Source organism: Macaca mulatta, chromosome 16, assembly GCF_049350105.2.
Source record: "Macaca mulatta isolate MMU2019108-1 chromosome 16, T2T-MMU8v2.0, whole genome shotgun sequence".
Lineage (NCBI taxonomy): Eukaryota > Metazoa > Chordata > Mammalia > Primates > Cercopithecidae > Macaca > Macaca mulatta.
This window is the reverse complement of record NC_133421.1, coordinates 19,970,489-19,992,884: the sequence shown is the minus strand read 5'-3', so window position 1 is coordinate 19,992,884 and position 22,396 is coordinate 19,970,489. Positions and strand designations below refer to the sequence as shown.

At 53.7% G+C, this 22,396-nt stretch overlaps 1 protein-coding gene and 1 long non-coding RNA gene across 2 annotated transcripts; one reads left to right on the top strand and one right to left on the bottom strand.

Annotated features, from left to right (window-relative positions):
- Positions 1-15,028: 15,028 nt before the first annotated feature.
- LOC106993916 (uncharacterized) lies at positions 15,029-15,600 on the top strand. Its single transcript, XR_003723647.2, has 2 exons — positions 15,029-15,344; positions 15,519-15,600. It is a non-coding gene; the product is annotated as an uncharacterized LOC106993916 (long non-coding RNA).
- LOC106993915 (uncharacterized) lies at positions 15,460-22,123 on the bottom strand. Its single transcript, XM_077970491.1, has 2 exons — positions 19,414-22,123; positions 15,460-18,144 (listed from the first exon to the last, which is right to left on the bottom strand). Exon 2 carries the CDS (start codon positions 17,482-17,484, stop codon positions 16,549-16,551), a length of 936 nt encoding a protein of 311 aa, XP_077826617.1. The 5' UTR covers positions 17,485-18,144; positions 19,414-22,123; the 3' UTR covers positions 15,460-16,548.
- Positions 22,124-22,396: the final 273 nt, after the last annotated feature.

The window sequence follows — 22,396 nt, the reverse complement described above, 5'->3', positions numbered from 1 at the left end:
CACCTGTAATCCCAGCACTTAGGAGGCTGAGGTGGGTGGATCACGAGATCAAGAGTTCCAGACCAGCCTGGCCAACATAGTGAAACGCTGTCTCTACTAAAAATACAAAAATTAGCCTGGTGTGGTGGCATGTGCCTGTAGTCCCAGCTACTCGGGAGGCTGAGGCAGGAGAATCGCTTGAACCCGGGAGGCAGAAGTTGCAGTGAACTGAGACTGCGCCATTGCACTCTAGCCTGGGCAACAGAGCAAGACTCCATCTCAAAAAAAAAAAAAAAAAAAGAAAAAAAATGGGCATCATGGCTTCATGGCTGGGCACGGTGGCTCACATCTGTAATCCCAGTACTTTGGGAGGCTGAGGCAGGAGAATTGCTTGTACCTGGAGGCAGAGGTTGCAGTGATCCCACCTTTGCACTACAGCTAGGGCAATAAGACCGAAACTCCATCTAAAAAAAAAAGGAGGACATCAGTGTCAAACCACAGTCCCCAGGCTCTGCACCTGAGGCTGCTGCGAGAGGAAAGCAACAGGGGCTCAGGCATGTCGAGGAGGTAGGTGGACACATGGAGGTGGGGTTCCAGGAAGGGGCTGTGAACACAGCAGGTCTTGGAGCTTTCTCCTTCAGGGGCAGGGGCAGGAAGATGGCCATCTGGCTTCACCACAAAGGGCCCAAGAGTATGGCATGGAGGGAGAGGCAGATCTAGAGAGAACGCTGGCTGGTCTGTGGAGGGAGGTGGAGGAACAGGTTGAAGAGGGAAGAATTCCTAAGACAAACCCTGAAATGACAAAGGAAAAGAATGACAAATCTGATTACACAAACATGAGCAAGTTCCAAAGACCAATCACAAAAACAATCACAAAGTCCCCACCAACTCGGCTGAAAGTAAAACAATTAGCTGAGAAGAAATATTTGTCACCTGCAGACCATGGCAGACAGAGGATTTTATTTTAAAGCACGCTACAAATCACTAACAAAAAAGCCCCAAAGAAATAGTAATCTGGAAAAGGACACAAAGAGGGAATGTGAAGAAGAAGTAGTGCCAGCAGCTGCCAAACCCATGGTCCACAAAATCCTGGATCAAACAGGCAGGAGACGACATGACAAGGTGCTACTCTCTTTTTTTTTTTTTTTTTTTTTTTGAGACGGAGTCTCGCTCTGTCACCCAGGCTGGAGTGCTGTGGCCGGATCTCAGCTCACTGCAAGCTCCGCCTCCCGGGTTCCCGCCATTCTCCTGCCTCAGCCTCCCGAGTAGCCGGGACTACAGGTGCCCGCCACCTCGCCCGGCTAGTTTTTTTTTTTTGTATTTTTTAGTAGAGACGGGGTTTCACCGTGTTAGCCAGGATGGTCTCGATCTCCTGACCTCGTGATCCGCCCGTCTCGGCCTCCCAAAGTGCTGGGATTACAGGCTTGAGCCACCGCGCCCGGCCTGACAAGGTGCTACTCTCTGCCCATTGGGTTGGCACAGAGTTAAAAACAAGGACCCGGTATTGCCAAGGGAAAGAGCCCTGTGGGTGAGGGCGTCAACTGGGCAATGCCTGTCAACTTCTAGTGTAATCATGTGTGCTTCCCTTTGATCCAAGAATCCCACTGGGGGGAGTTATTCCTGTAGAAATGTTTGCTCAGGTGTGTGAAGATACCTGCATAAGACTTTTCATCTCAGCATTGTGTGTGATGCTGAGAAACTGTATGTATGGAAAGTATGGAAAACTGTGTGGTGTCTGCAGTGAGTAGACCTATGTGGCCTTCCTGGAAAGAGGCTGTTGAATGAGCAAAGCCAAGTCATACGCTAAGTAGAGCATGATGCCTCCTGTGCATTTAAACAGAAAACTCTCCTATATATTCTCCATGGATTAATAGAGAGGAAAGTAAAGGTTTAGAAAAGGGTGAAAGTACATGTGTCACAATGATGAAAGTCATCGTTGCCGGTGAAGGCAGGGGAGGCAGGGCCTCCTTGTACAGTTGGTCAGGCTGTGTATGGCACAAAGTTACAAAGTTGCCCTGCCACAGGGGAGAGTGGGGTCTGTCCAGCCCGTGCTGCATTCTCCAGTCAGGTGCCTGCAGGGCTGAGTCCACCCAGCGCAGGAGCCTTTTTCTAATTCTCCCAAAGGTATTACACGAGCAGCTGTCTTCCCTGGGGAAAGGACCAAGACTTGGGGGTCAGGGATGTTAGAGGGATGCTCACAGTGTTTGGTTTAAAAAAAAAAAAAAGAAAGGAAAAATTTTTGTCTGGGTGCTGGATCACACCTGTAATCTTAGCACTTTGGGAGGCTGAGGCAGGTGGATCATTTGAGGTCAGGAGTTCAAGACCAACCTGACCAACATGGTGAAACCTTGTCTCTACTAAAAATACAAAAAATAGCCAAGTGTGGTGGCCGGCACCCGTAGTCCCAGCTACTTGGGAGACTGAGGCAGAAAAATCACTTAAACCCAGAAGGCAAAGTCTGCAGTGAGCCAAGATTGTGCCACTGCACTCCAGCCTGGGTGACAAAGCAAAACTCTGTCTTAAAAAAAAAAAAAAAAAAAGAAAAAGAAAAAAAGAAAAACTCTAATGAAGCTCGTCTATCATCACGTACACCCCAAACATGTTTTAGTGTAGGCTTTGTTGCCAGACCTGAGTTTGAACTTCAGCTCCTTGTTCACCAGCTGTGTGACTGAGCAAGTTACTCTCCCTCTGTGAGCCTCAGTCTTCCCATTAGTCATATGGGCTAAAAAGTCTTTGCACTTTTGCCCACTTGGCATCCACACACCTGAGCTTTCCTGAGAAGCATCTGCCCCTGCATGATGGGTCCGTACAGCCTGTGGGGGCTGACTTCATCCCCACTGAGGCCTCAGCACGTGGCAAAGTACGTGGGTGTTTCAAGCAGGTAACACCACAGAGCCCCAGTGAGTGGTTCAAGAAAGGACCTGTGGCCATGTGTGGACCAAGTAGCCCACTTCTGGGACTTCTGCTGCAATAGCAAGAGCAGCTCTTTTCAAGGGGTTGTTAGGAGTGGGGAGGGTTTGAAGGACAACTGCATGGCAACACCTGAGCATGGAAAGACCGAGGCAAAGTGTGGAGAGAGGGGTGGCCAACAATGGCACCTGGGGGCCCGAGTTTGGCTCACTTTCCTATGAACTGGGTCAGGCAGATGCTGTTGGTACCTGGCCATGTCCCCTTGGCCTTCACAGAAGTTACCTGTGGACCTCCCTGGTGGGACCTGCACCTGTGGGAGGCAGGCTGCTAGTGCCAGAAAGTAAGTGCCCCAGAGTGACCCTCGGCCACTGGGTGGGTGAGTGCAGCCAGCCCCAGCTTTCTCGACATCTGGGTGCAGATGGACTGGGGCTTGTGACGCTCCCCAGTAGGACTTAACCCCGGGGCCCACAATGGGCACCTGCTCACCATGGCACCCTTACCTGGCTTCCTTCCTGCCCCTCTACTGCTTCCCCACACCCACTCTTGCTGACTGCCTACTGCATACAAAGTGGCCAGCGCTTTCCGGGACCACCTCCCAAATATGTGACTTTTGGGGAACCCAAGCTAAGATACTGAGCCAACAAATCTCCCTCTCCTTCTCTCTCTCAAAATGAATTTTAGTTGGTTTTCTTACTTGCAACTAAAAGAAACCTGATTTACACGGGGATTCCAGTGGCAACAGCCAGCTTAGGGAAAGCCTGTGAAGACCACCCACTGCGTGGGAAACACGTGTCTTTGTACCAGGTGCATCACAGATGCCCGTGCCCTATGGCTTCCCAGGCCCCAGCTTCTGCCGAGTCAGAAGGACACACAGACAAGCGGAGCCTTTTGAGTGAAAGCCCAGGAGCCACTCCTAATATGGCTGTTGGAGGGGTTTAACCCTCCCCACCATCCCACATCTGCCACAGCTCCTCACACTACCACGGTGATGGCCATTTTTTTGTGTGTGGTGAAGTCCCCTTTTCACAGCCGATTCACGTGCAGGGAGCACCAAGTCTTGCTGTGTATTGTCCCACGCTGACCACAGAACCACTTAGGGACAACCATGGAGGGATGTGCCAAGCACCTCCAGGAACTGTGTTCTAGGATCTGCCAACATGAGGGGTCTATCCCTCCCCAGGTGCCATCAACAGCTGGGAGTGCAGTGGCACTATCATAGCTCACTGCAGCCTCAAACTCCTAGGGAGAAAGCGCTAGGATTACAGGTGTGAGCCACCTCACCTGGCCTGATTTTCACTGTAATTCAACAGAGATTTTGGACCCCCACAGGGAGAGACTGGCCAGAGCGTTCCCCTCTCTTTTCTCCCTATTCCGTGCGGTACTGAGAACTGCCGGGTGCTGCCTGTCCCAACTCTGGCCCTGTGCCGGCAGGTGGAATTCTCCAATTGCCTCAAGCAGACCTGGACCCCAAGGCAGGGTGGCTTTCTCAGTGATGCAGAAGGGTCCTCTTCCCTTGCAATCAAGTCTCTGTGAGTGGGAGCAGGTGGCCCTGTTAGGAAATGGGCTGGGAAGAGTCTTCTCATTTCACTGAGGAACAAAACGGTAGACCTTTGGTGACATCTCTACCACTTAGGAGTTGTATCCAGCTGCAAGTAGTAGAGACCTGGAAAATGGTGGCTTCAATAAAACAGGCTTATTGTCCCAGGTCAAAGAAGTCAGCACCTTCTAGAGCATGTATGGCAGTTCTAGACAGTCATCAGGACCCCATAATTACTCTGTCTTTCTGCTCTGCCATCTTTAGGGTTTGACTTCTACCCTGAAGGTTCCCAAATGGCACCTGGAGTGCCAGCTATCATGTGTATGTTCCAGGCAGGGAAAAGAAGAACAAAGGTTAAAAAGGCACATACTAGGGTTTTTTTCACATGCATTGGCCTTTTTGGAGCCTTTTGTCCTGGCCAGCAGCTTCTGCTTGCTCCTCGCTAGCCATCTGTATTTGCTAGAGAAGTTGGAAAAGGGTGTCTCCCGGCTGCTCACCCAGTCACCCTGAATCAACTCAGAGTCTGTTACTAAGACAGAAGCCGAGCATGGACACTGGGTAGGCACTGAGCAGGCTCTTGCTCGGCATTCAATCCCAGTTTTCCTTTCCCTTGTCTGGGATATTGAGGAACAAGGAGCTCTCTAACTTAGCAGTCGCTCAAAGCAAGTAAGCATGATTTCTGGAACCAAGTTCTTTCCATGGGGGATTCGCTACTGTGACTGGCACTTCTCCTTCATTCTAGATAAGCTGTGAATGCTTGGGAAGGGTGCACAGGCCTTTCCCTAGGAGCGACAGGCACACGTGACAGCCTGTCACCCTCCTGTGCTCTCTGACATAAGGAAACGTTCCATTACCTGGCAGTGTCAGATGGTCTCAAGCTCTGCGGGGGCAGTTTGTTCATGAGTCTTAGGCAGGTTCCAGAAGCAGGCCCCGAGACAAGTATTTCTGTGCAGGGGGTTTATTAAGGAAGCCTCCTGAGGTCATGGCAAGGGAGAGGAGAAGGGGAGCAGGACAGGGAAGGGAAATCATTTGAGCCAGTTGTGATTTCAGGAGAGGCCCAGCCTCAGCCCGACCCTGCAGGGAGCTCCAGACAAGGGAGCCTGGCCCCAAGACTTCTGCCCTGGTCAGGCATTAGCTGAAAACACCTGGGGCAGGGGAGGAGGGATAGACTCCCAGGCATTCCTGCTCTCTGCCTGTGTGGGAGAAGCAGTTCCTTGCAAGTGTGAGCCACAAGTGAAGCGGTGGCCTGCCCCTCCAAACCTGTGGGCGTTACGTGGAATGAGAGACTTGAGAAAAGAAATGAGACACAGAGACAAAGTATAGAGAAAGAAAAAGTGGGCCCAGGGTACCCCGCCAGCACCCACCAGTCTCTGAGTTCCCTCAGTATTTATTGATCATTATCTTTACCATCTCAGAAAAGGGGAAGTGGCAGGACAATAGGATCATAGTAGGGAGAAGGTCAGCAGAAAGACATATGAATAAAGATCTCTGTGACATGAATAAGTTTAAGGAAAAGTGCTGTGCCTTGATTTGCATATGCAAACATTTCCATAAACCTTTTAGTGCATAAAGAGCAGCATTGCCACTAGCGCTAGCACGTCCCACCTTTAGCCCTAAGGCGGTTTTCTCCTTTCTCAGTACATAGAACATACAATCTGGTTTTACACTGAGATGTTCCATTGCCTAGGGACGGGCAGGAGACAGATGCTTTTCTCTATCTCAACTGCCCAGAGGCCTTCTTTCCTCTTATACTAGTCCTCCTCAGCACAGACCCTTCATGGGTGTCAGGCTGGGGGACGATCAGGTCTTTCCCTTCCCATGAGGCCATGTTTCAGACTATCACATGGGGAGCAACCTTGGACAATACCTAGCTTTTCTAGGCAGAGGTCCCTGCAAACTTCAGCAGTGTATGTGTCCCTGGGTACTTGAGATTAAGAGAATGGTGATGACTTTTAACCAGCAAGCTGCCTTCAGGCACTTGTTTAACAAAGCACATCCTGCACAGCCCAAAGTCCGTTAAACCTTGAGTCACCAAAGCACATGTCTCTTGCAAGGACAGGGTTGGGGGTAGGGTCACAGATTAACAGCATCTCAAATACAGAACAAAATGGAGTCTCTTATGTCTACTTCTTTCTATATAGACACAGTAACAGTCTGATCTTTTTCTTTTCCCCACAAGGAGAGGACGCTGTGCAGCCCAGATGCTGGGAGATGGGGGCACAGATCTGATAAGAGGAACTTAGCGGGCCTCCCTGCACATTCATAAAGACAAATGCTAAATACAATAACTGTATATTAACTAGATAATGTTTATCAATATAAATATATAAATTAACATGGGTAATAAAATCATAATCAATACTGTTAGGTAGTGTTTCCTGAGTGCCTTCGATGTTCTGGACCCTGTGCTGAAGAAGCACTTTCCACGGGTCTTTCCACTTCCTCCGCACTCCACCCGTGTGTGAGGTGGGTACATAATGATCCCACATTCCAGACGAGGGAACTGAGGCCCAGGGAGGCTGCGCCAGCTCTCTGGCTGCAGAGTGGTCTCTGGTGTAGGCCAAGCGCTCTCACCAAGATGCCTGCACTCTTTGCTGCCTTTCCCAGGGATCAGGGCCACACAGCTGAGGGTCCCCTCTGTTTTGTTTCGTTTTTGCTTCTCTATTACTATTATTAATAGACGCAAAGACTAAGTATCAATAAAGGCCAAAACGAGCGAAGAAAGTGGCAGCCCTTTTATTTTGCAAATATGCACGCACTCTCGGACGAGGTTCACTGGTCCGCGGGAAAGGGCCAGGGAAGTCGCGCCAGCGCTCTCGGGTGATGTTCTCCAGTCCACGAATGCGGGGGGCCGAAGAAGTCACGGCGGCTCCTGCCGGCGGCGGACTTTTATGCCTGAGAGCTGGAAGAGGCGGAGTTTGGGGCGTGTGTGTAGGAGTGGCTTCTTGAATGTCGGTGTCCCCGGCTTGACGTCATTCTGCGCATGCTCAGTTGATTTGGTTCTTTTCCTGGGCGCGGGAAAATCTGTGATGAAGAACCCGGAAACAATAGGGACTGCTCCATCTTGTTCACCTTCCTCCATCTTGTCCCTTTTCCCTCACCCAAACATCCTCCAAGGTGGTGTCTCAGGCCCGGTGTCTGGCCCTCTCAGGGCCTGGAAATCCTGTTGCCCCCCAGCCCAGTGGCCCCGGGGACTTGTGGAGTCCTCTGTGTCATGCTGCAGGTGAGTGGGGCACTGGCAAGGCAGAGTGAGGGCTGCGGTGTGACTTTGGAGCACTTCTGTCATTTTCTCCCCCCAAAATGAGACAGGATCTTGCTCTGTTGCCCAGGCTGGAATGAAGTGGTGCAATTATAACTCACTGTGGCCTGGACCTTCTGGGCTCAAGTGATCCTCCCGCCTCCCACAGCCAGCCTCCTGGGTAGCTGGGACCACAAGCCCATGCCACATTGCCAGGCTAATTTTTTAATTTTTGGTAGAGATGGGGGTCTCGCCATGTTGCCCAGGCTTCGTGTCATTTTCTGAAACTGTTTCTTTCCCACCTTAAAAATGGAACAAACAACCCCTCATGGGAACTAGCATCCTCCACTCCTGGGCTTTCTGGGGCGTCTCTCCCAAGTTCCCCGGGGCCTGACCCTCAGAACCCGGGTTTGCTGCAGGGCCTACACCTAGCTCCAAGCTCTCAGCCCAGCACTTAGCAGTGGCTGAGGAACGATGGTCGAACAGGCAAGGAATGGACGCTCGAGCGCCAGTGAGTGCTCTGTTCCACAGGAGGCCACGGCTGCCTTGGTGCCAAGGGACAAGCTGTTCCTTGGTGTTTGCTTCCCAGTGTTCTGGGAAGCGTCCAGCTGCAGACAGCAGCCTGGGGGAAGTGCGTCCTGGCTGCCCCCACCCCTAGTCTCACGCTGGCACAGTGGGACCGGGGCACAGGGTGGAGAGATGAGGGTGTCTGTGGCCAGGCCTCCCAGGTTGGCTGGAGGTGCTCATCAGGCTCCCAGGCGGTGCTCCCAGTAGGTCTCTTTGTCCTCTGGTCACTTCCTGCCTGCGGGAGGCCACTGGGCCTGGACCAGTGCTGCCCACAGCCAGCAGGGCCCTGGTTTACCCCCATGGGTCTTGAGCTGCTGAGCACTGATGCCACAGGGTGGTGCCAAGACACCTTCTGGAGAGGGCCCAGAAGGCCTGGCCAAGGGTAGGGGCTGTAGTGCTGTGGTCCCTGCCCAGGGGATGCCTGGCTGGTGGAGGGAAAGAGGGAGGTGGTCCTGGAGGCAGTGCTGCCTTGATCTACCCACAGGAGCACACTGTACAGGGGTTACGTGAGTGTGGGATCGGGGTCCCCCAGGCCCCATCTGCCCCCTCATGCTTGGTGGCATTGAGCAGGTGTCTTAGCCACTCTGACATCCGCATTCTCCTCTGTGAAACAGGATGTGACAGGACTCCCTCTTGGGCTCCTGAGATCCTGGCATGTGTAGCGCTGTGTCAGGCACAGTTCTAGGCCCTCTACCTTCACTGGGTTTAGGTAGCCTCCTACCAAAGGAGAATAAGAAGACCCAGAGAGGCTGAGCAATTGCCTGAGGTCACACAGCTAACCAGTGGCCTCAGAGGACACAGCTGGTGTCCCATCCATCAATCACCCACCCTCCCTACCCAGGACTCGCCTCTTCAGGTCTAAGCCCGGGACTCCCGAGTGGGCTCCTTGGGCTGCTTCTCCCAGCTGCAAGGACGGGCAGTCTCCACAGCTGGAGGCCTGGAGAGTCCTTGCCCCAGCAGAGGGTCTCAGCCAACAGTGGCTGTGGGGGTGGTGGACAACTACTCTAGCCCCTTGCTCCTTAGTGTGGCAACCTCTGGGGCCTGCTCCACGCTATGTCCCAGGGCTCCCTGCAGCACAGGGCTCCCCACAGCATGGAGCTTGGCGCTTCACTGGTAACTGCTTTGATAACGCATACTTTACCGGCTTCTTCCCTCCCCTGCCTCTCATGCCCTCCCCTGGGGCTTTCTGCATCTCCCAAACCAAGCACTTGCTCTGGGATCCTTGTCCCAGCGACTGACTCAGCCCCCGCCCGAGACAGTAGCAAAGCCGGAGTTGGGCCAGACAGTCGGGCTCCAGAACCTACTTTTATTTTATTTTATTTTATTTTATTTTTGAGACGGAGTCTCGCTCTGTCGCCCAGGCTGGAGTGCAGTGGCCGGATCTCAGCTCACTGCAAGCTCCGCCTCCCTGGTTTACGCCATTCTCCTGCCTCAGCCTCCCAAGTAGCTGGGACTACAGGCGCCGGCCACCTCGCCCGGCTAGTTTTTTTGTATTTTTTTTTTTTTTTTTTTTTTGAGACAGAGTCTTGCTCTGTCGCCCAGGCTGGGGTGCAGTGGCCGGATCTCAGCTCACTGCAAGCTCCGCCTCCCGGGTTTAGACCATTCTCCTGCCTCAGCCTCCCGAGTAGCTGGGACTACAGGCGCCCGCCACCTCGCCCGGCTAGTTTTTTGTATTTTTTAGTAGAGACGGGGTTTCACCGTGTTAGCCAGGATGGTCTCGATCTCCTGACCTCGTGATCCACCCGTCTCGGCCTCCCAAAGTGCTGGGATTACAGGCTTGAGCCACCGCGCCCAGCCCAGAACCTACTTTTAAAAAGTTTTGTTTGTTTTGTTTTGTTTTTTTAAAATAAGGAGGCAATGGGGTCTTGCTTCACTCTGTCATTCAGGCTGGGGTGCAGGGGGCAGGCAGCCTCGAACTCTTGGGCTCAAGCCATCCTCCTGCCTCAGCCTCTCCAAGCGCTGGGACTGCAAGTGTGACCCACTGTAGAATCTGTTCAGTGGGGCGGCTGGACTGGTTTCGACCCACTGGACTTGTTTGCAAAACCCCCCACCGGGCACAGTCTCTGGACATTTTCCTAGTTTGTGACAAGGGGGCGCTGCCAGAGGCGAGTGAGGGACCTTTTACCCTCTGTGCCCCTCTGTCCCTGGGTCAGGGCCCTGAAATTTATTACACCCACCAGCCCCAGGGACAAAGTCCTCCGCACAGGGCAGGTAGCCAGCCCCTGGACCAACGCCTCAGGAAGGTAAAGAAGCTGGGTCCACCCGTGCTCACCACCTGACTTTGGTCCAGGGCAAGCGGTCCAGGGCTCCATCCCGCCTGAACTGGTTCCTCCCAGCCCCATCCAGAACCCGGGGTGCAGAGGAGTCCAGTACCTAGGTCAGCAGTGCCACCTGTTGGTGATCATCAGAAGGTGCTGGCACCTCGTTCTCTGCTGGATACCAGGCAGCCACTCTGTGGCATTGAGGGCTGTCACTCAGGAGGGCTGTCATCCAGGGAGGCTGTCACCCAGGAGGGCTGTTACTCAGAAAAGCTGTCACCTAGGAGGCTATCACTCAGGAAGGCTGTCACCCAGCAGGGCTTTCACCCAGGGCTGTCATCCAGGGGGGTGCTACCCAGGGCTGTCACCCAGGAGGCCTGTCACCCAAGAAGGCTGTCTCCCAGGAGGGTTGTCACCCAGCAAGGGCTGTGACCCAGGAGGACTATTAACCTGGAGGTTTCAGAGTGGAGTCAGGTTTTACAGGTTGAAACCTGGAAAGAACTGTCAGGTTTCTGGGTGTAGCATCTGTTCCATGACATGATGTACAAGAAGGAAGAATGGAAGAGACTGTGATCTCAGCTGCTTAGAGATAGGGTTGCGGTTGCAACGGTCAAAAATGGCAGCCCAGTGAATCCCATTGTCCATGGTGTGAATTCTTGGAGACAGGTGCGTCCCTGCCAGCCAGCGATATGAGAAATGATGTTCAAGATTGTTTTGATTCAAGTGTTTTGATTCAAGACAGGGATGGGTGGGACAGGGTGTGGATTTCCGCCCAAAGCACTTCCTATGTGGAACCAGCAGGGCAAATGGCTGTGGACCAGCATGCAGCCAGCCAAAGGGAAACTGGTGTGCAGAGAAGTGCTCCTGAGAGTCAAGTGCATAAAATGCAAATCAAACGTGGGAAGTGCCAAGAAACGTTATATCAGGACATCACTCCAAATTTGGAAAGAATGGGCAGTGGGGAGATGACCTTTTGTTGAGCCACATTACCCCAGCCAGGACAGGAGGCCTTGGGGAATCCCTCTTCTTTTTGTCACAAGAAAAAAGTGTATGTTCATAGTAGGTGAAAATTATGGTGATATTGAACAACCATCGTTAAAATGGTATCACCTGTATCTATTGATGACATTTCATAGTCTTCATGTAAGCCATTCTAAGTGGCTGCAAACATTCATTTTACAGGGCTGACCATGACATTTTTAAGTTTCCTCTATTGCTGAGTATTCAGAGACTTTCCAGCTTTGGGTTTAAAAGTGATACTCGCCAGGTGCAGTGGCTCACGCCTGTAATCCCAGCACTTTGGGAGGCCGAGGCAGGTGGGTCACTTGAGGTCAGGAGTTCCAGACCAGCCTGACCAACATGGTGAAACCCCATCTCTACTAAAAATACAAAAATTAGCTGGGCGTCGTGGCGGGCACCTGTAATCCCAGCTACTCGGGAGGCTGAGGCAGGAGAATCACTTGAACTTGGAAGGCATACGTTGCAGTGAGCCGAGGTCGCACTCCAGCCTTTACAACAAGAGTGAAACTGTCTCACAAAAAAATAAATCAATCAAAATAAAAGTGATACTCAAGTGTATGTGTCAAATTTTGCCCACTTTTTGGATTATTTCTTCTGGATGGATTCCTAGAAGTGGAATTCCTGAGTAAACGGAAGGCAGGACCTTTGTTCCTTGATCAGTGACTTCACACTGTTAGGCCAGAGTCAGTCTGGCTTTTCGCTGAATTTGATTGGTTCCATGCAAGCCCATGCCACTTTTTAATGCACATGAACCTTTTTTTTTTTTTTTTTTTTTTTTTAAGAGGTGGATTCTCACTCTGTTACCCAGGCTGGAGTGTAGTTGCAGGATAACAGCTTGCTGCAGCCTGGTCCTCCTATGCTTAAGTGATCCTTTCCCTTCAGTCTTCAGAACAGCTGGGATTACAGGCATGCATCACCATGTCCCACTGATTTTTTTTTTTTTTTTTTTTTGGTAGAGACAGGGTCACGTTATGTTGCCCTCACTGATCTCAAACTCCTGACCTCAAGTGATCTCCAGCTTCATTCTCCTAAAGTGCTGGGAGTATAGGCTTGAGCCACAATGCCTGGCCTGTACCTAAATTTTTTTCCCCACACATCAGAATTTCCACAAAATCATGTGTTCTATGCCTACATTTTTAAAAGTAAGACTTGCCGGGCACGGTGGCTCATGTCTGTAATCCCAGCACTTTGGGAGGCCGAGGAGGGTGGATCACGAGGTCAGGAGATCGAGACCATCCTGGCTAACATGGTGAAACTCCCATCTCTACTAAAAATACAAAAAAATTAGCTGGACGTGGTGGCAGGCACCTGTAGTCCCAGCTACTTCGGAGGCTGAGGCAGGAGAATGGTGTGAACCCAGGAGGCAGAGCTTGCAGTGAGCCGAGATTGCGCCACTGCACTCCAGAATGGGAGACAGAGCGAGACTCCATCTCAAAAAAAAAAAAAGAAGTAAGACTTCTGGCCAGGCGTGGTGGCTCACACCTGTAATTCCAGCACTTTGGGAGGCTGAGGTGGGTGGGTCATTTGAGTTCCGGAGTTTGAGACCAGCCTGGGCAACATGGCAAAACCCTCTATTCTCTAAAAAAAGATACAAAAATTAGCTGGGTGTGGTGGCATGTGCCTGTAGTCCCACTACTCGGGAGGCTGAGGCATAAGAATCGCTTGAACCCAGGAGGCAGAGGTTTCAGTGAACTGAGATTGTGCTACTGCACTCCAGCCTGAGCAACACAGAGAGATCCTGTCTCAACAAAAAAAAAAAAAGAAAAGAAAAATTTCCCACCAGAATGCAGATGTACAGCTTATGTTGGAAAATCAGAGTAATCCACTGCATTACAAGAATGAAGGGAGAAACGTGATTTTTTTTTTTTTTTGAGACAGGGTCTCCTTCTGTCACCCAAGCTGGAGTGCAGTGGGGCGATCTCAGCTTGCTGCCACCTCCACCTCCTGGGCTCAAGATCCTCCCACCTCAGCCTCCTGAGTAGCTGGCACTGCAGGCATACACCACACCACCATGCCTGGCTAATTTTTGTATTTTTTTGTAGAGACAGGGTCTCACCATGTTGCCCAGGCTGGTCTGTAACTCCTGGGCTCAAGCTATCTGCCTACCTTGGCTTCCCAAAGTGCTGGGATTACAGGTGTGAGCCACCACATCCAAATGATAAAGCACATTTATTAGTTTATAGTTTACACTTTAAAACAAAGATGAGGCCGGGCGTGGTGGCTCAAGCCTGTAATCCCAGCACTTTGGGAGGCCGAGACGGGTGGATCACAAGGTCAGGAGATCGAGACCATCCTGGCTAACATGGTGAAACCCCGTCTCTACTAAAAAATACAAAAAACTAGCTAGGCGAGGTGGCGGGCGCCTGTAGTCCCAGCTACACGGGAGGCTGAGGCAAGAGAATGGTGTAAACCCAGGAGGCGGAGCTTGCAGTGAGCTGAGATCCAGCCACTGCACTCCAGCCTGGGCGACAGAGCAAGACTCCGTCTCAAAAAAAACAAAAACAAAAAACAAAAAACAAAGATGATAACAGCCCTTTCCCAAAACAAACTTCCTTCTCTCCTGGGGACTAGACGGCCTTTTTAAGACTAACAAATTAGCCACAAGATTAGAAATTACGATTTAGGAGTCACGCAGCCGGAGGCTACAAGATTCTGCCCCTTCCCAAATTGCTCCTGGGAATTACGTCTCTATTGTAAAACCTAATATCAGTGCTTAAGAGGTTTGCACTTGATGGATCAACTGGCACCACCCAGATTGATAAACTGACTCATCTGATTTTGTGGCTCTTACCCAGGAACTGACTCAGCTCAAGAAGACAGCTTCAACTCCCTGTGATTTCATGTCTGATCCAAGCAATCAGCACTCCCGACTCACTGGCCTCCCCCACCACCTACTAAATTATCCTTCCAAACTCTGATCCCCGAATGCTGATGGATCATGCCAATGGAGACTGATTGGAGTATAACTCTGGTCTCTCCTACGGCCAGCTCTGCATGAATTACTCTTTCTCTATTGCAATTCCCCTGTCTCAATAAATCAGCTCTGTCTAGACCGTGGACAAGGTGAACCTGTTTGGCAGTTACAGGGGCACCCCTGCTTTCCTGGGGTGTCTACCACAGAGTGCAGAATGCAGGTGTGTCGGCCTTTCTGGCAGCTGCCTGTGGTTTGGCCAAGCCCCGCCTCCCCCATGTCTCCCTGGGCTTCCATCCTGTCTCCACTTGCATTTAGGGGTGGCTGCTGCTCTGGGAACATTAGAATCTGGAAGAGATGGAGCCACATTAGTTTTTTTTCAGGTATCATTCTAAATGTTTGTATCCAAGTGAATCCCCCTTACTCACTGTGGCATTGCCTTTCTAAGTAATTACCTCTGTGCCTGCTATAGAACTTCTCACAAAAGAGGGACAACAGCCCTAGGCACTACCGTGGGCATTAGGTCCTGTGTTTGATGTGCTCTTGTGATTTTACTTTGTTAGAACCAAATATTTACATGATGGGTTTGGGAATCTCTCTTCTTTTAGCTCCCGATCCAATATGAAATTCAGGAAACCAGTTTGTGACAAACTGCATCTGGCCACTAAGGGAGCCCCTGGGTGACCCCAACACATTCACACCAGTGTATGAAAAATTGCCTGCATTTCAGAGAAGATAAATGGACTTTCCCTCTTCAGATGCTTGAAGGGAGCGCTTTGAGCCGAGTGGTACGTGACCTCCCTCCAGCCCCGGGGCCCTCAGTGGACCTGGGCTGCCTGGCAGGCACTGGAACCTCCCTGGATGTTCCCTCCTGCACCAACACCACTGCAACATAGAGACCCAGCTGTGATTTATTTTGGCTTGGTGTGTATGCTTTTCATTGTGTAAAACTGCTGTTCTTTTGACAATTCAGGAGATTGTTTTGTTTACTGTAACTTTGAAAACAAAAATTGTAACAAAAACATTCCCATGACTGTGCTGTGGTTGGAGACTTTATTACCAACATATTTACACCTTTCTTTTCCCTCTCATTTTCAGGAGCTGTTTCAGGACTCCTCCTCCTCCCCTAATAACTTGAGTCTTTCCCATGTCATAATAAAGCTACATTTTCTTCTGAAAACTGGCAGGTTCTCCCTTCCTAACACAGACAGCCGAGGAGAGGGTGGCAGGAGGGAGAAGAGCAGCCAGGGCACACCGGCCTGCATGGGGTCGTCCTTGGTTGGAGTCAGTGGCCAGAGCTGCAGCCTGCCTTTGTGCCCAAAGTCTTGTCTGGGTGTCAGGAAGGCCACGCACTCATATTTCACCCCTTTCCGTGACTGGCTCGCTGTTCAATGACCCTCGTTCCTTCCTTTTTGAGCAGGAAGGTGTCATCTAGGACTCTGTCTTTGGGTGTGCATGAAAGTCATCTGAGGCCCTTGATGTGCAGGAATCCTTGCCAGCCTTGGATTGCAAGACCCAGGCTGTGGTATAGCAACGTGCATTTTGTAGGAAGTTCCCTGCTTGATTGGAGAGTCATAAATAGAAAGAAATACTATAATCAGTGGAAAGATGATGTGCACAGCTATTCAAGTGCACGGTTCTGTGACATTATCGTGAGGTAGGGGTGGACCTCTATGACGTCCTCTCCCAGCAGCCCTACATACTTCCTCAGTGGGTCAGGAGTCTCCTACTTGGCCTCATCTTCGATTCTGAAGCCTCTGAGTTCTGAATAGTTCTGCCCCCTCCTTTTTCAGATGCCTCTGTGGCAAACCTTTATTTGATTTTCTTTATATGAAGACACCAAGAACACCAGAGAATGTCCCAGGGTTTCAAACTTAGCCCTGTCTCTTCATATTAAATAGAACCATTGTTGTGTTCCCCTGGGGGAAGCTTCAATCTGCCTGGGTCCTCAGACCTTCCAACCAGCGAAACTCCATTTCTCCAGGACAGGCATAGGAAAACTCTGTGACTGAGACATTCCGTGCAATACTGAACATCATCCACTTCTACACTCTCACTTTCAGAACTACACCTTCTGGCTGTCGGAGAGTCAGCACCATATGCTGGTTTCCAGTGGAAAGCATAACATTTATCTTGTAAGACAAACCACCACTTCAGCGTAACTGAGCGATCCTAAGCCCAGTTGCTTCCAGGTGGCGGCTGACGTAGTGAGAACAGTTAGTTCCCTGATCAGGGGCCACGGCTGCATGTCCCTCAGTGTGAATAGGGTACCCTGGTCACAAGCAATGCCCTGTGGGCTGCTGTGATGGCAACAGGCAGGGCCAGTGAGTCTGTGTCCACGTAGGGGCTCCCTGCAGTGAAGGCCGATCTCAGCCCTCTCCACAGTGTGGGCAGCCTGCCCATAGGTGGCCAACCGGTCCTCCTGGGAAACAGTGCCAGCCCAGGGAGCGACACCAAGTCTCTCAGCAGATGGGGCACTCGGCAGTGGTGTTGGCCTGGTCAGCCTGGTCAGGGCACGAGCAGGATGCTGAGCCTCTTGGGTCTCATTCCTGTCTGATGGCCACTTTGTCCGTGGGTCCATCCAGCAATCGTGGTGGCTGGGGAAAGGAGCTGACTCCACCCACCTGGCGTGCCGTTTTCCCCACCTCAGGATCAAGAGCATCTTCTGCAGCGATTCTCTTTGGTGGGAACATGGGAATGTAGATGAAACTATCTTCACAGTGTGAGCTGCTGAGGCAATGACTGCAGGGCGCCTCTGCCCTCTGGGAAGCCCGGCTGGAAGGCGCTTGGCAGTGGTGCCTGCTGTGGCTGCGACAGGGGCTAGGTTGCAGGACAAGGCTTCCAGGAGGGGGGTGATGCGGCAGGCAGGGGTGCGAAGTCTCTGGGTGCCATGTTGGCATAGCGGACTAGGGTACTCGGGGTGCTGGTGGGCCAGTCTCCGGGATGCAGACTGCCTGCACTGCAGCAATGAGGCCGGGAAGAGGCAGCAGTGTTCACAGCTGTTGACTCCCTTGAGCCAGCCCCCAACATCCTCATCACTGCACGGGCTCAGTGTCTCTGGCATGGCTTACCCAGGTTCTCTGATGTTAATCCTTACAGCATCAGGGCTTGCAATGCCCTGGTCCCTTGCGTGGTCACCTGGAGGCCTGCGGTGCCCCTCTCCTCCTAGGACTCGGGTTGAAGCCAGGTCCCTCTAGACCTGGGACTTGGGCCCTGGAGGAGGGACTCTGACCCACAGGTGGGGTCAGGGGCCCCAGGGCACGCTGCTGGCTGGCTGGGGCTGCAGGAACCCCATGCTCAGCCTTCCCTCCTGAGGCCTTGATGGGACCAAGTCCCCCATTGAATGGGATTTCTCAAGGCCCACAAGCCAAAAATATAAAATACAAATAAAATAGCAGTAAAAACCAAGGTCCAGCAGCCATCTGGGGCTGTAAGGCAGCTGGGCAGGTACTGCCTGAGCTCCTTCCATTCCAAGTTCTTCTTCTACCGAGGGGAGTCACAGGCAGGTGCCACCTTGCTGCTCGGGTGTCTCTTGACCGGCCTCTTCTCTGTTATAAGCCAGGGCAGGGCCTGGTGTCGGGGTCCCAGTGGGCTCGCTGGGTGGGGTCTGTCTTTTTGTTCCAGGGCTGTCCACAGAAGACGGAGAAGTGACAGAGTCCCAGGAGCCGTGTTCAAAATGGCAGCACAGGAAACACGGACCCCCGACATGCGGGTCTGTGTGGAGCTGTGGCATAGAGTTCCCGGACAAGTGTTAGTGTAATACAAAGCCTGACCTCACCGGGGGACAGGCTGCCCTCATCTTGAGCTTCTGGGCCCCTCAAAGAGTGGCTTGCTGCCCTGGGTTCTGGGGAAGCCCCTTGTGCTGCTGGGCCTCAGCCTCGGCTTTGGGGACAGTCCTATCTGGCCAGGCTAGGGGGGACAGGGCTTTTGTTCCAGGGGGACTGATGGCATGAGCTCCTGGAGCTGAGCTGGTGGGGTGGGGAGGGCCAGTCTGTTCCCTTGACAGAAGGGCCCAATGCCAGGGGACACCCTCGAGGACCCTCACTCCATCTTGGCGGAAAAAAAGAAACATCTTCACTGAGCGCGTTGGGTCCCTTCAGGGCGGGCCCCAGAGACCGGGGCCTCTGGAGCCCTCGGGGTCCCTGTGTGGCCCCCTGGCCTGACACTGAGGATGCCCTTGCAGGCTGCTGATCCCAGGGCGAGGGCTGTGTGGAGCCTGGGGTGGGGGAGCTTTCAGAGAACCTCAGGTCACTCCCAGAATGGCCCCCTGGGTTCAGGTTGGCTCAGGGCTTCCTGCCTCACACCCTCACCTCAGGGCTGTTCAGCAGCCCTGACTCAGAACTCAGGTGGAAGAAACCTTCACTGTCACCCAGCACCTCGCATGGGGGCCTGTCTCCACAGCAGGTGAGAAGTGAATGGGCACAGCTTCCCCTCTGCCCTCCAGTCCGTCCACCCCATGCCAGGGCTGGACCGATCCCACGCCCAGCTGAACTCTTGGTTCTGGCTCTGGGTCAGGGCTTCCCCCATCCCCTCTGCCCAAATCCTCTCTGGGTCAGGGACACTGATTCTCTTGTCCCCCTGGCTTGTTGTCTTGACACCCTTGGAGGGGCACTCAGGAGTGAGGGGCCCTTGCTGCTCTCTGATGTTGCTTGGAGGTGGGGGTGGGGGCTTCCACAGCTCAGTCTGACTGCCCCAGTGCCCTTCAGGGCCCTTTGAGGGGGCGAGGGGGACAATGTGGAAAGTCGGGGAGGGATTGGGGGATTGCCCACAGCCCCTGCCTGTCCACACAGCATGTCCAGCACACACACACATGTGCTCAGCGCCTGCCCTGAGGACCGGCAGACCCATTCGACTTACTTAGAGTAGAGGAGGAAGAGGAGGAAGAAGAGGTACAGGAGGAAGGCCAGGTAGGAAAGCTGGTGGGGTCAGGGCACTCCCCACCATTGACCTCCCCAGAGGGTGACTCAGGAGGGGACCTGGTGCTGGGGCTCACCTGGGAGTGGCAGGTCCCAGTGTTTCCTTTTGAGTTCCTTCATGGAAGTTTGAAGGTTCCTGAGGACCTCGTTGTCCTCCAGGGCCCAGCTCTGAGACAGTTGCTCCCGAAGCTCCCAGATGGTGCTCCAGGAAAGCTTCATGAGGTACTCTAGGGACAGGGCAGGCATCAGGTCAGGAGGATTCCCTGTGGGGGATCTGTGCCTGCACCCCATTTCCACCAGGCCCACCTCCCACTGGGTGGTGCCTGGTCCTTCTTGGCCACCCCAGGGTCCGGCTGTGCGCAGGAGGCCACAGCTGGGCAAGGCTGGGCAGGGAAGTGCTCACCACACTCCTGACTTTCATCTGGGTCATGTGGGGGTGGACTCAGTGTCATCATGCCTTGCCCAGCCCACCAGGCCAGACCTCCCTATTAGGGCAGAGCAGAGAGTCATGGGGACAGTGTGAGGACGCTTCCCTCAGGCCAGCTGGAATCTGTCCTGCGTGTTCCCCTAAGCACCCTCAGGCACACGGGACTTACTCCTGTGTATTTTGAATGATGCATGCGCCATGGCCGTCAGTACCCGCTCGCCCTCCAAGATAAACACATCCCACAGTCTCAGGGTGAGCCCAAAGGATTTCTGTGGGGACAGCAGGTATGGGAGGACCTGGCCTTTCCAAGCTGGAGCTGGTGGCCTGAGCAGGGCCCACTGGGGTTTCAGTCCCCTGGAGTGCTGGGGACCCCCTCTCCATGGGATGAGATCCCCCATAAAACTGAGTCAGACAAGGTCCTGTAGCTCCTCATGGGGGGCTCATCTCAGCAGCGCTGTGGCTTCTGGAAGGAGGGACTTCCTGAGGATTTGGGGCTTCCCGGGGTCCTCCCAAGTCGGGTCCTGCCCCAGTCTTCCTGCGAGGCTGGGCCTGAGCCCTGGCCTCTGCCGTGGGATGCCCCTCTTGGGCAGGGCCTGGCTTGTGAGCCCTGCAGGGACCTGCCTGTGCCTTCTGCGAGCTGGGGGTGAACCAGCTCCTGGAGGAGCTGGACCCCTGGGCTGAGGGAGCTGGGCACTGCATCCCTGGGCTGGGGTCTCCCTGTGCCTCCTTACCCCACCAATGAAACACCGGAGGAGCCTCATCAACATGGAACCCTCAGTGCACAGCCCTTCCTTGCCCTGAAGGGAGGAGCAGAGGTGCTCAGGGCCCCCTGGGTTACCCTGAAGTCCTCCCACTTTCAGTCCCCTCTGCAGACTCTTCTCCGAGAAGCAGAACCCAGGGCAGTGGCCAGGGGTCCCCCAACCCCTGCCCCATACCCAGAAGCCCAATGGACACACATCCCTCAGCCCTGCTCAGCCAGAGCTTGGCCCTGGTCCCAGCGCCTCTGCCTCCCCCAGGGCAGGGAAAGGAAACCCAACTCCGAACCCACGGAGAATCCCCATCCCAGGTCAGGCTGTGGCTGGGACTTGGCCTCTTGTCAGCTCCATGAGGTACTTGAGGCGCCCCTGGCTCTTGGGACCCAGGGCCTCTGGGGAGGAGCAGAGGGTGTCGTCCACTCACCAGGTGTCTCATGATCTTTGGGAAGGACTTGGGCAACACCTGCTCCTGGCATGATAGGAGCCTCCAGAGCCAGGCAGTATTCGGACTGTAGAATACTGAGAAGCCCCCAACCCACCACCCCATCAGAGTCCACTCCCAAGAGCTGGGTAGTGGCAGAGGACCCTGGGCCCTGAGGCCTCCCTCCCTCCTATCTGGTGACCCCATCACACAGTCTCAGCCCTGGGGAGGAGGGCCCTAGCTGGAGGTGGTGCCCAGTGGCATCCTGGGCCGAGGTGCCAGGAGAGCAGGCCTGCCTTTGATGCTATGAGGCAGGGCAGAGGCAGGCAGGTGCCATCGGTGAAAATGGGGTGGGTGCTGGGGGCTGTGTGGCCATCTACTGGATGTGATGTCAGGCTGGGGGACATGGGATGCATGGGGGACATTGCCATCTGGGCTTCATCAGCCCATTTGTGGGCAGGGAAGGTGTCTGGGAGTGCAGCCAGCTGGGAGGCAGGAGGACACTCAGGGAGGTGAGCAGTGCCTGCACAAAATTGGGTCTGGCTTTGGGGAACAAAGGGCAGCCAGAGGGAAGTATCAATGCCCTCTGCTGTTGGGGGTGAAAGGCATCTGACTTGAGGTAAGAGGGTCCCTGTCCTGAACCAGGCTGCTATGGGACCCTCAGCAGGGACATCCCAGAGACTCCAAACAAGCTGGGATGCAAGTAAGATGCCTTGCCTGGAAATCGGGATCATTAGCCGGGGTGGCCGTCCCCTGGCATGGCTGTGTAAGGCCCCGAAGGTAGCTGTCCACCTACCCTGCAGGGAGTGCCTCTCACCAGCAAGCAGCTGGGCCAGCACCAAGAAAGCATCTTCCTCCAGCAGATACAGGAGGAGGGTGGCGGTGACGTGGCTCAGGTGCCTGTGGTAGCCCACCTCCTGTAAGAGCCAGAGTCACCGTGGAAGGGTGGGCTGAGATCACCTGGGAGGACTCATGTCACCAGAAATGGCAGAGGTCCTCAGGGACACCTGCCACAGGCCCCCGGGATTTGGGGTGCAGCCTCTGCATTCCTCCCCTGGCACTGGGCATGAGGACTCAACAGGTCATGCACGACTCAGTTGACAAGGAGCCTGGGGGCACTCCTGCAGCGAGTGTCCAAGCTCACATGGCCTGAAAGAGCACAGGCAAGGATTGTTCATGCCCCCTCCCCTGGGCCAGGCTGGGGAGGCCACTGTGCCAGGCCCGGAGCAGCACCTATGAACTCACCTGCCACGAGGGCAGGCAGCGGGGCACTGACCACCACACAAAAGGTCCTGCAACAGCCCAAGGGCTGCCTGCCAGGCACAGGAGGGCAGCTGGGTCCAGACTCCATGTGGGCAGCCCATGGAGTTGGCTCAGCCACTCTCCCTGCCTAGAATGGTCTGGAAAGTGGGGGTGGAGCAAGAGCAGCCAGCTGGATGACACCCTCCTTGTCTGCT

Bases quoted from the DNA above. Each gene is read 5' to 3' on its own strand.
- LOC106993915 (XM_077970491.1), bottom strand. From the start codon at position 17,484: ATGCCAGAGACACTGAGCCCGTGCAGTGATGAGGATGTTGGGGGCTGG.